This window comes from Fonsecaea monophora (genome assembly GCF_001642475.1).
Source record: "Fonsecaea monophora strain CBS 269.37 chromosome Unknown Scaff75, whole genome shotgun sequence".
Classification (NCBI taxonomy): Eukaryota; Fungi; Ascomycota; class Eurotiomycetes; order Chaetothyriales; family Herpotrichiellaceae; genus Fonsecaea; species Fonsecaea monophora.
Window position 1 is genome coordinate 62166 of NW_019174006.1, and position 17237 is coordinate 79402.

The 17237-nt window shown below is 52.3% G+C and overlaps 5 protein-coding genes across 5 annotated transcripts; 2 read left to right on the forward strand and 3 right to left on the reverse strand.

Moving 5' to 3' along the window:
* Positions 1-87: 87 nt before the first annotated feature.
* On the forward strand, positions 88-4083 carry AYO21_08541 (hypothetical protein; the record flags this gene model as incomplete). Its single annotated transcript, XM_022658484.1, has 3 exons — positions 88-315; positions 386-1576; positions 2758-4083. The coding sequence occupies 3 exons, from the start codon at positions 88-90 to the stop codon at positions 4081-4083; spliced, it is 2745 nt and encodes a 914-aa protein (XP_022509194.1).
* An 851-nt stretch (positions 4084-4934) lies between these two features.
* Positions 4935-7031, reverse strand: AYO21_08542 (hypothetical protein; the record flags this gene model as incomplete). The annotated part of the gene is made up of 7 exons (XM_022658485.1): positions 4935-4998; positions 5069-5141; positions 5243-5330; positions 5395-5440; positions 5509-6120; positions 6177-6599; positions 6664-7031. The coding sequence occupies 7 exons, from the start codon at positions 7029-7031 to the stop codon at positions 4935-4937; spliced, it is 1674 nt and encodes a 557-aa protein (XP_022509195.1).
* Positions 7032-8298: 1267 nt separating this feature from the next.
* Positions 8299-9516, reverse strand: AYO21_08543 (hypothetical protein; the record flags this gene model as incomplete). Its single annotated transcript, XM_022658486.1, has 1 exon — positions 8299-9516. The coding sequence occupies one exon, from the start codon at positions 9514-9516 to the stop codon at positions 8299-8301; it is 1218 nt and encodes a 405-aa protein (XP_022509196.1).
* A 1190-nt stretch (positions 9517-10706) lies between these two features.
* AYO21_08544 (hypothetical protein) lies at positions 10707-13015 on the forward strand (the record flags this gene model as incomplete). The annotated part of the gene is made up of 10 exons (XM_022658487.1): positions 10707-10797; positions 10856-11122; positions 11190-11407; positions 11458-11631; positions 11695-11801; positions 11859-11978; positions 12049-12185; positions 12251-12430; positions 12519-12647; positions 12780-13015. The coding sequence occupies 10 exons, from the start codon at positions 10707-10709 to the stop codon at positions 13013-13015; spliced, it is 1659 nt and encodes a 552-aa protein (XP_022509197.1).
* Positions 13016-14122: 1107 nt separating this feature from the next.
* On the reverse strand, positions 14123-16883 carry AYO21_08545 (hypothetical protein; the record flags this gene model as incomplete). The annotated part of the gene is made up of 7 exons (XM_022658488.1): positions 14123-15326; positions 15384-15505; positions 15565-15617; positions 15673-15899; positions 15949-16299; positions 16362-16402; positions 16464-16883. 7 exons carry the CDS (start codon positions 16881-16883, stop codon positions 14123-14125), a joined length of 2418 nt encoding a protein of 805 aa, XP_022509198.1.
* Between the last annotated feature and the right edge of the window lie 354 nt (positions 16884-17237).

Below are 17237 nucleotides of genomic sequence, written 5' to 3' on the forward strand. Positions count from 1 at the left end.
CTGCTATTGACCGGACTGGCTGATCTTCCTGCACGCCACCACTGCAAGCAGAGCCTTGGCAGAGGGCTATGGCAGAAATGGAATCCAATGCAGGCCAGCGTCAAAAACGGTCCCGTTCCGGCTGTGACGAGTGTCGCCGGCGCCATTGGAAATGCAATGAGGCGAAACCGACATGCTCTTATTGTCAGAGTGTTGGCCGTCCCTGCGTTTACTCCCGCAAGCTCTCTTGGGGCGGACGTCAGTTTAAAAAGTCCCGTTTCGGGAGGTGTCTGGAATCCGGAGGAGCAAAGGCCGTCAGCGTTGAAGCCTCGAGTCGTAAGTTTTAATGACGAATGTATCGAGTTATCTGGCTCACTTTGACAAAGACCAACTGTCACCGGGTAAGGACTTTATCTATACGTGTTCGCCCAAAGGGACAGACGATATTGCGAGCCGTGAGGGAAGTACATCTGAACTTGGGCATGGATCGTGTGAAAGACCACAGGACGATAACGTGGATTCGACCCTCTGTCTCGAAATCCCTGCAACACCTCAACCACCAACCCCCGCTCTGATGTTGAGAGAAGAATCCAAGCCGCTATTCGACTACTTCGTCAACCGAGTGACCATATCAATTTCTTGCCACAAAGGAATCCAAGATGAAATCTGCTCGGTCATTGTCCCTATGGCGATGCAGGTTCCTCATCTACTGACCGCCACCCTTGCTCTAGCTGCAGCTCACCGACATACATCCGGCCTGTTTGAAGGCGACTGTCAATTTGAGCTCATGAAGGGGAGCAGTCTGATGCAGTTGAGATCGGCCTTGGACCGGTTCAGCCCGTCCGAGAATGACAAAGTCCTTGCTACCACACTGCTCTTGTGTCTAGCCGACGTGATATCCCCGGCTACGAGCACGTCGTCATGGAGGCCACATCTGTATGGTGCTGCGACCCTCTCTGCACAACACAGCCGCTCGAATGGTGCCAGTGTATCATCGATTTCGAGTTTTCTCATGCGGAAATACCGGGCGCTGCAGGCAGTTGCTCTGGCCTGCTGCTCTAAACGGTTCGAGGCGCAGATACTGACCACGCCTTACGATGAAGACGATGGACGTATTGACGACCTAGCCGGGTACTCTACGACCCTGATGCCGATTTTAGAGGAGATCAACGACCTGGAGCCACTACGGGAAGACGGTGGTTCTGAATTCTCCTGCGACTCCCCTCCTGGGCCACCACATTTTGATTGCAGCTCGCCTCTGGAGCACAAATCGCATTTGCTGTTCGACCGCGTCAGAGCACTAATGGCAAAAAGGAACATGTCACGGACGCAGGGTGGTGGTGGTGGGCATCTTCCATCATCCGTATACCACGACCTATACCTCGTGGACGAAGCCTACCATCACATGGCACTTCTACAGATCTTTCGCCGTGGATCCTTGTCCGTCCCTCTGCAGGTGATTGACGACAGCAGACGCTCAATCTTGGACTGTCTTGCCGCTGTGACATATCAATCCGGCCCATGTCCAGGCGTGGCAACGCTGCCACCTCTGTTCGTGGCGGGCACCCTCTGTACGACCAAATCGGACAGAGACAAGGTGCGCGGCTTGCTGAGGACCATATGGATGCACTATGGGATGGGGAACGTGAAGTCTTGTCAGACCGTGTTACAGAGGTGGTGGAAGCACCAGGATGAGAGTCTCGCCAAGTCGCGTTTTTCAGAGAGGCTGTATGATTGTCAAGGTAAGATGGACTTTTGTGTCTCTGCCATGTGTCCAGACTGACCAGGACAGCAGTCGACGATGATGTCCTACCGTATTAAAAGACGGGGTTCTAGAACAAGTCACTCGGAAAATGCCCACTTCTCGTGTTCAGGGGTCAGTCTTGTCGGTCGTCGGGTGTAGCAAGCAAGATACGCAGATCTCTGCCATCCGGGACGTGACGCTCTCTCGTTGTGTGGTTAGCCGGGTATCCAGGCACACAAAAATCGAGATCAATCTAATAAAGATCATTCACAACATTTTACCCCTGTCTGAATATGTACGAGGTAGTTTTGCGCGGTTGAGCAGTCCGCAATGTCTTTTACCCGGTCACATGATGTAAGATCCAGCCATGTGAGAGCAGCCCCCAGATTAGCGGTCCAATCGCTGAGCCTGGAAAGCGGCGAGGCTACTAAGCAGGGAGGCCCGGGGTTTTAGTGGCAGTTCCTACCGCCGCAAAGATGTCCGGGCATCACCCAACAACTGGTTGCCCACCACCCTTCGTACAGGTCCCCTAAACAAAGTATTTCTGATGCCCTCAACTCCCCTGTGGCGGCGCCCTTTCGTTCTCTAACCAAAGCACCCCAGTGTAAAGAACCCTTCAGCCCCGTCTCGCCCATTTACTGTCATACCCACAACACGCGTGGATTCCCACCCAATTTTTTTTTGATTTCCCGCCTTCTTCTCGTGTCAATTTATTACTGGAACAGAAAATAATGTCGGCCTTGACTCCATCTCTTTATCGTACACAGTGCTTGTCTTCTTCGCTCTTGTCTCCGTTATCGCGTCACAGTCCCTTAGCACGCACGGCACGCTCATTATCTGCTACTCGCTGCTCCCCCGCACGTCTCGTGCATCGGCATTCGCACGTCCAATCGCCCTCAGCATCCCCCACCATCGTTTACAAGTCGACCAGGCTTGCCAGGAAATTTTTCAAGCTGGCTCCCTCTCGCTCACGTCCATATTCCCAAGCCTCAAGTCGTCTGAGCTTGATCTCACGACACCTGGAACAACACCAGCAATCCTCCTACCCTCGCATCAACACTCCCTATACGATTGAGCTGGACTCGCTGCCGGCCTCCACAGACGACATTCCCTACGTGCCGCCAGCACCTCCCGCGGATCTCGCGAAAACACCCTCTCAGATTCAGAAACGTCAACTGTCCACCTCATCCGCCGCCAAAATGTCCTCGCAACCTCCTCACCCTTCCCTGCTCATTCCGGGGCCTATCGAAATCACCGATGAAGTCTCCCAGGCCATGAGTCACTATGCGCAGTCCCACGTCGGACAACCATTTGTCAACACATTTGGCGAAACCCTCACACTATTGAGAGATCTATTCCAAACCAAAAACCCCGGTTCTCAACCCTTTGTCCTGGCCGGCAGCGGCACCTTGGGCTGGGATCTCGTGGCAGCCAATCTGGTGGAACCCGGTGAAGATGTTTTGGTGTTGCACACTGGTTATTTTGGCGATTCGTTTGCGGACTGCCTGTCAACCTACGGCGCAAAGCCCACGCAATTGAAAGCCCCCATTGGGGACAGGCCACAACTGCCCGAGATTGAGGCAGCACTAAAGGAAAAGAAATATAAGGCGGTGACGGTCACACACGTCGATACCTCGACCGGAGTGCTCTCGCAGATTCAACCTCTTTCCGACCTCATCAGGCGTGTGTCTCCCGAGACGCTTCTGATCGTGGACGGCGTGTGCTCTGTCGGAGGAGAAGAGATCAACTTTGACAAGATGGACATTGATGTGTGCTTGACCGCATCTCAGAAAGCCATCGGCTGCCCGCCCGGTCTCTCGATAGTGATGGTGTCGGAGCGGGCCATGAACGTGTACAAGTCGCGCAAATCCAGCCCGGGAAGCTACTATGCCAGTTTCAAGAACTGGACGCCCATCATGCAAAACTATGAGTCGAAGAAACCCTCGTATTTTGCCACCCCGCCCACCCAGCTGGTCCAAGCCCTCAACACGTCGCTCAAGCAGATCCTCGCACAGCCCCTGGAAGCCCGCTTCGCCCAGCACCGCAAGGTGAGCGAATACGTCAAGTCGAAAGTGGCAAGCCTGGGTCTGAAGCAGTTGGCCACGGACCCAGCCAATGCCGCCAACACCATGACGGCAATTTATTTACCCGAAGGACTCACTCCTCCCGAGATCCTCCCCAAGCTGATGTCCCGGGGAGTTGTCTTCGCCGGTGGCCTGCACCGGGAGATTGCGGCGAGATACATTCGTTTCGGTCACATGGGTGTCTCTGCCATGGATGAGTCGAGGGGAGAGATCGACAAGGCACTCGAGGCGTTGAAGGACGGGTTGGCAGAGGTGGCGAGTGCCAAGAGCAAGTAAACGTGCTATCGTTTGGAAGAGCCATAGCATGAAAGGATGGGTCATATGGACTTCTGAAGTGAGAAACAGGGGGGAGAAAACATCGCAGGTATCGTGCAAACGAGCCCCAAATGAACGTCCTCGAGACGGTGTGGCATGTATTCTTGGTTCATTCAAACCAAACCACGACGAGTTGATAGATATCTGGGTCGTGGTCAAAGCCTACCTGGCGCTATATACATACTTACTTAGCCAGGTACCGAGTACATATGAAGACACCACGTCACACACCACCCTTGACTCTAGAAATAGATGCCAAAAAGCATGTATTTGCCAACTAACCAGGTATGTATAGTAGGTACGTATAGTAAGAAGGTAGATGGATCCTCGTAGTTCTTTTTGTCTATATCATCACACATGCCTTGATGTCGTTATTACTAAAGTCATTACTTAAGCCACCGCTGTTGGACGAAGACCAACCAGACCCGTGACATGACATGGCATGGTATGGTATGGTATGGTGTGGTGGATGTGCCTGTTCATCCCCCATTCTCTTTCGATATTCAAAAAAAATACACGACTAAACAGGCAGGCAGACAGACAGGTAGGTCGGAGAAATCCTGACTCAACCTGACTCGGCCCAACTCGACTCGACTTCCCGAGACCAGAACGCCGAGCTATGCGTGAATTCCAATTCGTATCGTATCATAACACATGACCAAGGGAACCAACCGCCTCTATCTTTCTTTTGTCGGTTGTGTATCAAGTCTCCGGCGCTCTTATCCGATGTGCTGAGCAGGTTAAAGGGCCAAATGTGGCAGAGAAAGGTAACGAGGATGAAACAGATGGTGAAAGATGAAAGATGTAACTTTTTAGGCAGAGTCGTTGAAGCGGCTCCGCGAGCGGATCTTCTTACCGTATCGGTAGAAGAAGAATCTACAACACCCAAGAACAACGGTGGTTAGTTACATTTCTCAGTCCCTGAGTTTATGGGAGGAAAACTTACGGCATAGGGACACAGGCCAAAGCGAGGAAGCCCAACAGTGAAGAGGCCCACTGGTAATTGAGGTTTTGATACACTGAAGAAAGCATATGTTAGTACTCTGGAAGTTCCATATCATACAAGAAGGAATAGAGAGAGAAAAGAGCGGCGCAGAGTAAAGTAGGCGTCAACACTCACTTTGGGTCCCGAAAAGGGGGAATGCGCCCGCAAACAACAGTCGGACGAGACAGTTGGCTGCCACTGCGCTGGCGGCGAAGCCGGGATACTGTTTGGAACGAATTAGATGCTGGAGGTACTCGGAACGACTAGGTAGAGAAAAGACAACTTACTGCGTCGACAAGAAAGGTCAAGATGCCGGTGAAGGCCAGGAACAAGCTATGTGTTGCCAGATGTCAGCAATTGTTTCATTTACCACTTGCGCACGAGGAAAAGGAACCACTTACCCAATGCCGAAGACCGCGCTGCCGATGATGGGCACGATCCAATGCACGCTCGAATAAGTCGTCCAGCCGAACCAGAACAAACCAATGGGGACAAGGATGCCCCCGAACATGGCGGGTGGCAAACGATACTCTGGCTCGGGTTTGATGCCGACCTGCCCAGTCTGCTCCTCGAGCTTCTTCACCAGCTTGACGTAGTTCTTGTGCCAGAATGGGTCGGTCAGGACACCGATGGTGATGCCGATGAGGAGGCCAATGAAGGTCAGCCCAACCTGGTACAGCGAGAAGCCGTGGTTGTTGCCGAAGACGAGCGGGAATGCGCCGAAGAACAAATATACTATCCCCAACAGGATGGCAGCGTAGATGCAAAGCAGCAGGCACATGGGCTCAAAGAATAAGAGCTCAAATGGCACAGAGCACGAGTGTATGACGGTGCCGAGGATACTGCGGTCGAGTTTCTCAATGGGTGCGTACCACTGGCTATCTCCAGTGTCCTTGCGCTTCTGCTGAGCGCGTTTCTTGAGGAGGACTTTGTGGTAGGTCTCGGGCACGAAGAAGATGACGAGGACCAGTAGGACGCCGGTCCAGATGAGGAGCATGTAAAAGGTCCATCGCCTAGCCAATGGTCTCCAGTCAGCGTTGCCATAAAAGAGAGAAAACGAACAACATACCATGTGGTAAACTGATTGATCAATCCGCCAATTATCGGCCCAAGTGCGGGACCCAGAAAAGGCGAGGCTGTGAAGATCATCATTGGAAACTCGATATCCTTGGGCTCAAACAGATCGGCCACAGTCCCTGCGGCCACGGCGAGGAACGCACTGCCCGCGAAGCCGTCGAAGAACCGGCACACAATCATAGTCTGGATGTTCTGGGCCACGGCGCAGGGGATTATCCAGATGAGGAAGAAGAACATGGACACGATGTAAATGGGCCTTCGACCGTAGAACTCGGATAGCGGGCCCAGCAGCATAGGTCCAAAGGCTAAGCCCACGACAAACAGAGACAAACCCAGGGTGGCAATCTCTCTGGAACAATGGAACTCTTTCATGAGCTGCCCATAAGTGGTGGTATAGACGGACGAGGTAAATGTTCTGGTAGGTCTGAGTCAGTAGCTGTAACAGAGCGCAGGGACAACAGAGCGGTCATCCTACTTACACGCAAAGGGAAGCAACTGAAGTGATCAAAACGATGATCCATTTCCTGGCGACGTTGAAGTTGCGTGGATTTTCCTTGTCGCCTGGTCCATCCCAGCGAACTTCGTAGGGGGTCGTCTTGATACGTTCCGCCGAATCCTGGTCAGTCTCGTCTCCCTCGACATCGTACACTGAGTAGCCATCAGTAGCCACGGAGCGTACGCGGCCAACGGTTTGCGACCGTGTAGCTCCTGCCCCCGTAGTAGAGGTGGAGGTTGGGTGAATGGTCTCTGCTTTTTCCAGGTCGACATTGGACTCGACTGGGGAACCGAGGGTGTTGACACTGGTGGAAGAGGAGGAGGCATCTTGGGGTCTCTCGAGATCAGCCATCTCTGACACCTTTTGTCTTGTCCTTTCCTATATCACTGTCGGATGCGCCAAAGCCTCTGGAGGATATATTCAAGAGCTTGTCGCAACAAGGGATGTTCTAGGTCGATGTCGACAGTTGTCAATGTACACAGAACACGACATCGCATCCCAATGCTTGGGAATATATACAGCATTGTCTGCTGCCGCCCTGACAAGCGTGATTCGTCTATATCTTTACCCAATCTAGCGCCGCGGGCTTCGGGGTTCGGGATTTCTCCAACGACGAAGTCGTGCGCGATTTGCAGCATTCTGGATCCGAGTGTCGATTGTTAGTAAGCGCCCAACAGGCCAGTTAGCGACAGGTGGAAGATGTGGGTGAGGATGCGAGGATCTACCTGAGACTAGGGTTTGAGGAGCCAGAGCGGACCCAGTCTTCTCGTACTGCTCGTACTGCTCGTACGTCCCCGGCGATTAACCTCGCTCGTAGGAGAAAGTCGGGTTTATGATGGTGTTTCAGTCATTGTGTCTGTACCGAGTACTCAATGATTCGTAGTTTGCTCCCAGCTCTTCCAGGTACACGGACATCTTGTTGCAGGTGTAGATCTTGGGGTCTCAGGATGATTACTACACGTAAACAAGACTCTCTAGTGGTGATTTATCAGCAAAAGTATGCGACGTCCCAGCATCCGCAGAAAACTCACTTTGTCGTTAAGGCTGAGTTTAACTCTTGTGGTGTAAGCAAATTGGCGATGGTGTTATTGTCTCTCGGGTCCCAGTGTCGTATGCTCACTGGATCTGAAACCATCCCAAGATCGATGAAGGACCCATGCCGAGCAGAGTTGAGATCTAGGTACAGATGATAGTTGCTGCTGACCAAAGCATTATTACGTCGTTGTACTGAAGGGGAAGGAAGTTGGTTGTGTGGAAGCGGGAGTTGATCTTGTACGACGTGATGCAGTACGATGACTACCTCATGAGTGATGCCCGCAACGCCTCCTACGTTGGGTCGGGGTGCTTATCCGCTAACGCCTAGCCTCCCTAAGCCTCCTGCGGGCCTATCCAGTCCCGCGGTGCTCAATCCTCCCATTATTGCGTGCGTGGCTTGCATGTCCTTATGGCCACCAAAAGTCCGTCTGGTCGCACACCATTCCAGAAGGTACAATGTTGTCCGATATCTCCCCCTTGCTGTCAGATATCGTAAACAGGGATTGTCCAAATCAGAGCAGTCCAGGGAGAGAAAAGGATGGCACCCTCTCCCAGTGCCGCATTTACTAGGACTGCCTCTCTCTCACTTCAGCAATGCCTGCCTGACTATCTTGCCCAACCCAGCTAATCTATCCCGTGGCTCGTTCGAGAAGACAATCCGTATATACTGAGATTCTTCATCAGAGCCCCAGCCAACCATCGGGGTGACGCAGGCTCCTTGTGCCAGGAGTGCTTCAGCGGCAGCATCGGCTCTCCAACCCAGCGTGTCGACGCGCAACAACAGCGACCATCCTCCGCTCGGCTTGCCAACGGGCAATCCCTCGAGTTCCTTGAGGCACAGATCCCTCCGACATTGCAGTTCGTGAACATAATCGGCAATCGTTGTCTTGGACTTTTGAAGGGCCTCCTTCGCAGCTCGTTGCGCAATACCTACAGGGACAACAACATTGGCCATTGACACTAAGCCGATATCCTGCATAATGTGCTCGGGACCGACAATCCAGCCTACTCGCCAGCCGATCATGCGTAGTTCTTTCGAGGCCGAGCCTACGGTTATGGTCCGATTCGCCATATCGGGCAGGGATGCTGGGTGAATAACCTGCAAGTCGTCGAATAGCAGACGCTCCATGGCCGCGTCATATATCAGCAGTATATCATGCTTGACACAAAGCTCAGCAACGAGCAACCAATCTCCCCGGTCGAGGTAAGCGCCGGTCGGCATGCTCGGGGACATCAGAAGCATCGTGGTTATCTTGTTGTCTGGCGACTCGACTATTTCTCGCAGCTTCTGCCGGTCCAAGGACCACGATTCTCCCGGATGAAAATGAAGGGGGACCAGATGTGGGACTCCCCCAGCGAGCCGGACACGATTGAGCAGTCCCGCGTATACAGGTCCTGTCAAGAGAACACCATCCCCTTCTTCCACGGTAGCCATAAGGGTGTTGAGTATACCGCTGAGACCCCCCGCCGTGATGATGCAGTTTGCCTCACCATTGTATTTGACCGCGCCTTGGGTCATGGAACTCACATGCTCAGCGACGGCATTCCGTAGGTCAATCTGGCCGAGGAACGGTAGGTAGCTGTTGTCGTCATCGTTTGTGGCAGCAGCAGAGGTCAGAGTCTGCACAATGTCATCGGGAGGAATGTCGACGTCAAGATTCTCTAGCCGTAGCAGCTTGTCAGGGAGAGGGCCTTGTTGGGACTGTTTCCCCGTCGCCTTGACCTTGTCCGCAATGTTGCCCATCTTATCGACCCCTATCCCGTGAAGGGCCTGAACCCTCTTTGGTCGGTTGCGGTTCATGTTCACGCGAGATCTGCAATACTAAAGAGAGACGTGAGGTGGAGGATTGAAGTTCTTGGAAGTGTTGATCGAGGATCTCGAAGACGTAGGGGAGGTTAATAAGGATAGTAAAAGTTACGCCCTGTGACATGGTTGGCCATCCGTGGGGCACGCCCAGGAATTGTGAGGCTCAGATCTCTTGGATGCCTTTATCACCTGTAGGGAGTCGAGCAACATTTTCGCATCACCTGTGGAGAACGTCTGGGTAAAGGCACCCTGAAAATGAAGATATAGCAGGATAGAGAAGTACCTATTGAGGACGTTGCATGCGAATTATTTCGCAGCCCTGGACCGGTACTTACATAATGCTGGGGTTGCCCGAGCCGCCTAATTTGTCCCTTAGCGTCCACTGGGTGATCGACCGGGACACCCGGTTGACCTTCAGGCGCCTAATCCTCCAGGCGGGCGGCGCCTAAATTTCAGCTGTTTCGCGTCAAATTGCGCTAACACTGTCACTGGAAGAAAGGCTCCTTAGCTTCCCGCGTCCCTGAGTAGATAGTCATTGTCAATACAATGAGACATGCATCTACTCGTACCCCTCTTGCTGCATTCTGAGTAAATACAAAGCCCATATGGATTTTACTCTCTCTTTCATCCTGCCAACTTCATCTGCTGATCAAGGGCTTCATCTCGACGTAGCGACTTGCAAACTCGGTCCGACGCAGATCTCCAGCACAAACGAAGAGATGTTACACGGAGCACGGAGCGACGTATTTTGCCATCGAGCGCCTCTCTTGCGTGATGGCCACACCTGCTTTGCCCATCACAAACCACCACAACACGTTCCTTCTTCCTTTCAAGATGCAGTTCTTGATGAAGAATCAGTCCTCCAGACGATGATATGATCGGGACATCTATTTCAAAGAGTAGAGACGGAACAGGAGATTGATTCCAAAGCAAGAGAAAGAAGCCTGTCCTCGGGCCTGCACGTGACTGACTGGGTGAGCGAGAGAGACGCCTGACGGATCCAGCCATGTCCACTGTATTCGTCGGCAGCAGCAGGCATCGACACCTGGACGATGAGCTGGCCTCGAACTGCTCCTCGATCTCTCTAGACGAGCAGGCTGAAGCCCTTCTGAAGCCACCTGAGAAAAAAACAGATCCAGCGAGCGCGTCACCGAACGATGCCCCTCCCCTGGGTCTCCCGCATCATGAAAAGAGGTTTTGGTTCCAGAGAGGTCAAGCATATGATCCTCACGCTATCGCAACTCAAGTATAATATCGCCGCTCTTGGGGACGACTGTACGGAAGACTGATTGATTTGACAGCCAAGCGTGTTTGATAACCCGGATATGGCCAGGGAGTACCAGCCCCGACCAGATTGGCATGTTTTGTATTCTCCCACGCATTGGAGCAGCGGCTAACAGCCTGTCAAGGGAGAACATACACCATTTCGACCCGTCTGCTCGATGGACCTGGGGCGAAGAGTACAGATTGATTCGGAAGATTGATGTGCGGATCATGATCTTTGCCTGCATCATGTTCATGGCACTGGAGCTTGATCGCGCCAACATCACGCAAGCCTTGACGGACGACTTCCTCAAGGACCTTCATTTGAACACCAATGGTGAGTACTTCGTTGGGGCACAAGGCCTAGCTTTGGGGGTACCTGATAAGCTGACCCCTTTACCCAGACTACAATCTCGGTAATACGATTTTCAAGCTGTCCTTCCTCTGCGCTGAGGTCCCGTCTCAATTGGTGTCTAAATGGGTCGGCCCCGATCGCTGGATCCCCATGCAGATGGTCCTGTGGTCCCTTGTCGCCGTAACACAGTTCTGGCTCAAGGGGCGAACTACCTTTCTTGTCTGTCGGTGTCTGTTGGGGGTTTTGCAGGGCGGTTTCATCCCAGATGTGAGAGTACCATCCGTCATGTCATGAAATTTTCTCACACAACAATCTAGGTCATTCTCTACTTGTCGTATTTCTACAAGCATCACGAGCTGTCGTTGCGGCTGGGCTTCTTCTGGACTGCCATGAGCTTGGCCGATATTACCTCCGGCTTTCTGGCCTACGGGGTCCTCCACATGAGAGGGGTACAGCAGCAGTCTGGATGGCGATGGTTGTTTCTGATTGAGGTACAACGTCGTTCTTCTCTATGTATATCGATTGCAGTTTGCTGACGCAAAGAAATATGCTAGGGGCTCTTGACATTGTTCATCGGCATTTTGGCTTTTGGGCTAATGCCTGCATCTCCCACACAGACTGCAAGCTGGCTCCGCGGGCGCAATGGATGGTTTACACATAGGTAGGGACGCTCCAGAGCTACGAGAGGAAATTCGCTTGTTTTGCTGACCAGATGTAGAGAAGAGATCATCATGGTCAACAGGGTGATCCGAGACGATCCCAGCAAAGGAGGCATGCACAATCGGCAAGCCATCACTCCCAGCCTGCTATGGCAGAGTTTGAAGGATTTTGACCTCTGGTGAATACTGCGTGCTTGTTGTCGCGCTTCTTTCAAGTCTGTTACGCTGACCATGCTTCTTGGTGATTAGGCCGCTGTATATCCTGGGACTCACGTTCCAGATCCCCATGACTCCTGTCCAGCAATATCTCACATTGTCCCTACGCGGCCTCGGGTTCGACACATTCCAGACAAACCTGCTTGCGATTCCGTATACCGTCTTCCACAGTATGTGTCTCAGACTAAAGAATCAACCAAATGGATGGGCCCAGCTAACAACCATTCTCTACCAGTGATCAACATGATGCTCCTGACCTACGTGGCCGAGATTTTGGGAGAGCTCACATTGACGGCCATGACGGGCCAGCTCTGGGCGCTGCCATTCCTGATCTTCTTCAACCACGTCGACACGTCGCAGATGAACAAATGGGCCATGTGGGCCGTCACGACGCTTTTGTTGAGCTACCCCAATGGTGAGCAGAGACTTTTTCTCTCCTCAGGATTGTCGGAAAATGTAGGGAAGTTTGTTCAACTAACGTGGTTTGAAACATTTGCTTCTAGCCCACCCGATCCAAGTCGGCTGGAACTCGCGCAACTCGAATGCCGTGCACTCGCGCACCGTGTCGGCGGCCATGTACAACATGTTTGTGCAGGCTGGGGGGGTTATTTCGTCGAATGTGTACCGCCAAGGTGAGCTTTTGCCCTCCCCCGTGCCTATAGAGAATGATATTCACCTCTCTTGTCAATTTCCCTTTGACTCCAATATCACACACAGAGAGAGAGAGAGAGAGAGAGAGATACGTGTGCTGACTCTATGAACAGATGACGCCCCCGGCTACAAACGCGGCAACCGCGTCCTCCTCGCCGTCAACCTCATCAACATCGCCCTCTACCTGGGCACCAAGACGTACTACGTGCTGCGCAACCGGCGGCGCGACAGGCGGTGGAACGCCATGACCGAAACGCAGCAGTTGCAGTACCTGGCCAGAACGAGGTCGAGGGGCGAAAAGGACCGAGAGGTGGGGAATAAGCGGTTAGATTTTCGGTTTGCGCATTGAACACCATACACGCATACACGCATATACACCTTTCTGCACACAGAGAGATATATATATATACAGACAGCTACGTACATATATATATACATGACCTACAAGGAACGAGGGGTAGGGACTAAGGACCGAGGAGTCAGACCGCGGAGTAAGGAGGATGGATTGAAGAAGTAAGGGATTGCGATTTTGAGAAGTCTTGGTTCGAATGAGTAGCCTCTATACCCCTCCCTCCCTATAACTAGGCGATGGGAGCGAGAGACGAATGGATAGGTACACATACACATACACCTACACATACACATACACCTACACGTACACATACACCTACGCCTACACATACACATACACCTACACATACACATACACATACACACGTTACACAGAGAGAAAAACGGAGAGAGAGAGAGAGAGAGACAGACATACGGTGAGTGAGTGAGTGCCAGAGAAGGAAGTGTGAGAGTCAATGAACCCATCACCTACCACCCACTACCCCCGAGGAACACCACACCACCAAACAAAGAAGAAAAAAAGGAAAAGAGAAAAAAATTAAAAAAAAAAAAACACTCCAAAATCCCAAATACAGGTAGATCAAGTAGATCAAGTAGATCAAAGGTTCCGTTAAATCAATCATTTGAATCCATGAGTCCATGAATCATTGGTAATCTGGTGCTCTTGAGCGTTCATCGTTTCACATACACTGCATTGCATGGCGTTGATGAAGAAAATACCCCCAATTTCTTTCAACAGTGGCATCACTCATGTCTCTTTAAATGTCTCCCGTGTATGTATATAAAATAAACGTCTTTTGTGTGTGTGTGTGTGTGTGTGTGTGTGTGTGTGTGTGTGTGTGTGTGTGTGAGATCCCCTTCCCTCCTCTTCTATCTCGTTCCCTACCCTACATCCCTTACGCCGGTCCTCTGCTCGCACGCAGAAACATCTCCTCAAACATTGAACGGTGACGGACGGTGACGACGACAGTCAAGCCGGTACGGCACATTACCAGCTAAGTAAACAGTCAGTACATGACAAGTGTAAAAGAAGGAGAGACAATGGAGTGGTTTTTTTTTTAAAAAAAAAAAACAGGACTGGAGCGCATGCAGAGATGGAGGAAACTTACCCAAACGACTCTTCAAAGTACTCGACTCCTCGCTTGCCCTCCTTCAGCGACGAGTGAACCGCTGCCCTGGCCTCATCGGCCATGCCGCCCGGACCACAGGTCAAGATGGCGATGCGGCCGCCGGCACTTCCAGCACTGTTGACGTCGTTGATGATGGTCCGTATCGTGGCGGAAATATCCGGCCGGCCGCGCGAGATGCTGAGCTTGTCGCTGATGCTCGTGGCAGGGGTGCTCTTGAGGTCAAGCTCCTTGCTCTCGGTCATGGGGCGGCCATCATCGCTGTCGTCGGGGCTGACGCTCCGCACCTGCTTGGCGGATGTGGCATAGAGATGGATGTGGATATCCTCGCGGTCAAACATGGGCTTCAGCTCATGTTCAACCACGTTGCGGAGCATGGCGGACTGCCTGGTCGCCCAGATCAACGTGATGTCCCTCGTGCGCGTGGCCAGCTTTCCGCCGTTGCGTGATGCTTGTGCATTGTTGCTTGCTCTCGTGATGTGGTCTTGCAGGTAAGGAATTGCCCCAGCGATTCCAGTACCGCCGACAACCAAGATGACATTTTCATATGTATGTAAAGCGCTGTGCTCGCCGTATGGGCCTTCAATGAAGATATGAGGCGTGATGACTCCGGTGGGTGACTTGAGGCATTCCTCACGGAGACGCTTCGTCCAGCTGCCAAAGGGCCGGATAAGGAAGGTGAGTTTCTGGCTGCCGACTTTCTCTTTGAAGACAGCGAGTCTATGCTGCGAAGGGTCTGGCGTTGCGTTCGAGGACGTGGGAGAAGATGAGCCCGTTGCAGACACCTCGATGTCCTTGGCTGCTGCCAGTGTCTCCACGTCGTGGCCGGCACCAGGATGGACCGTCACGACACCGGCCGGGGTAGACTCCTTGACGGTCTCATAGGACGCCAGAGTGAATGGGTGGTTTTCCCATCCTCTCCACTTCATGGGCTGGTACAAGTAGTAGTGCTGACCAGGTCCTGGTTTGAGAATGCCCGATCCAGGCACGATCTCGAGTCTGATGAAGTCGCCATCTTTGTCGTAGGTGGCCGAGGCCAGAGAACTAACAACAGCGTGGGACCACTTGAGGTGAAGGTTGCAGTATGCCCAGCGAACGAGACGTGCTCCACGATCAAAACACCATATGGCCACCAACGGCCACAGGTAGCCGTCGTATTCTCCGTCGAATATTTTAGTGTGACTAGATTGGAGCGGTTAGCTAGTGAAGCGCAAAGGGCTGAGAAGGCTGGACACTTACTAAAACAAGCCGATGATTGTCGCTATGGAGAGTCCGATGTGGATGAGGAGGAAAATTTCATACGACCTGACGCGGAACCACATGAAAGAGAAGAGCAGCAGCAAGGACATTGTGATTGTGGCCTGCCATTTGCGTTAGTACAGCAATAGATAGCAACTAAGTTGAGACGTCGAGCGCTTACCATTCCTCCCATGTACCAGTACTGTTCGTGCCACGATTCGGCAAAGTAGCCGACTATACAAAAATTAGCATGCCGCTCCAAGGGTTGAAAACGGTGAATAGAACATACACCCGCCCTCCAAGACCGACCACCCTACCGAGTGGACAATCGCCAGGATTGTAGCGGCGCGAGCAATGTGTCTGTGAAAGATGTTGAAGGTCGAAAAACTCCAGCCAGTCAGCCACAAGAAGATGTTGTTTCTTCCGGCGAACAACCACAGCCAGGGCAACATTGCGTAGGAAATGATGCCGGTGCGATCGGAAATATAACGCCAGGCCTGTTGAGACTTGGTATAGCTGGAATTCCGTCAGCATTTGTTCTTGAGGATAGCTTCCGAGAACATACTAGAGGTTGGGGGAAGTGATGTAGTAGCCGACGCAGCACAAGATGAAGGTCATGATGTAGAAGGAGACCAGAACTATCGTTTCCATGCGTGTTGGTATCGTGGACCACAACAAGGGACGGTTGTGGTGGGAGCCAAATGTCGCTGGAATGATGATCTGTGCCCTAAGCCAGTGATGAGCCGACTGGACCCAGGCGACAGGTCCCGAACGAGACTTTTTCTCGCTCGAGGACGCTTCTCCTCCCTCGACATCGTCCTTGGCCTTCAAGCGACGAGATTGAGAGACATGTGTTATGAGACGGTTGATCATGCCGATGAGAAGTAAGCCTCCCCAGAACCCATACATGGACCACCTAGAATAGTTTAACACACATCCTGAACACTTTATAATATTGGGCAGGGAGAGGGTACGCACCCGTATCTTTCATGGAGGATGTATTCAAGATCGAAAATGGTCTGTGCCTCATCAGTACCCAGATTCAAGCATAAACAGGACAGCAGGGAATCAAAAACGTACGGTAGTGTCTTTAGCAATCTTCCAGAAGGTCTTGGAAACCACGACGGGCGTGTCGAAGATCGTGAGGGCCTCGACATCGCTGTATTGGGCAACCGGCAGAGACTTGATGTATTCGTCGGTGAGCATAGGGGCCACCTCATCATAGTGGACGAGTTGGACACCGCCATATTCCACACAGTAGGGCTCATAGAATTTTTCGCCAGCTGTAATTTCCTCGCGAGTGCAAAGGAGCTTTGCGGTAGCCCACATGGATGTCACCACCAGTTTGTTGGTGCATGACTTGATATAGTAGTCAGTATCGGTGATATTGAAAGCGAGGTAATCAAGGGCAGTGCGAATGCCATCAACACAGGCCGTCTTGCTGGCTGTGGCCCCAAGTGCGAGGCTGCATAGTAAAAGCCCTGTATTTAGCGTCTTCATGTTCAAGGCTGTCCAGGAAAAAGCATATAGGAGTATTGAAGGGGTCACAACCAGGGCAGTAAGGAGACATGCTGGCTAGATACCTGGATTTATAGCCCAATCCAGGACCTCGTCTCTTTTGCAAACGACCTGAGTGGATGGCCAAATGCATTGGGGAGCACCTGACAATACTGCAAACCGACATCGAGTGGACACAGCCAAAGGCCCTGGTGCCCTGGGTCTGGAGGGCCACTCCAGACCTCTCGATCCCGACAACATGTCAAAGGACTGGGATATACCAAAGCATACCAGATGGGTGCCACATCGGGCAATTGTGAGTGGTCGTGGTGGAGCCGCTCCTCACATGTCCGATCC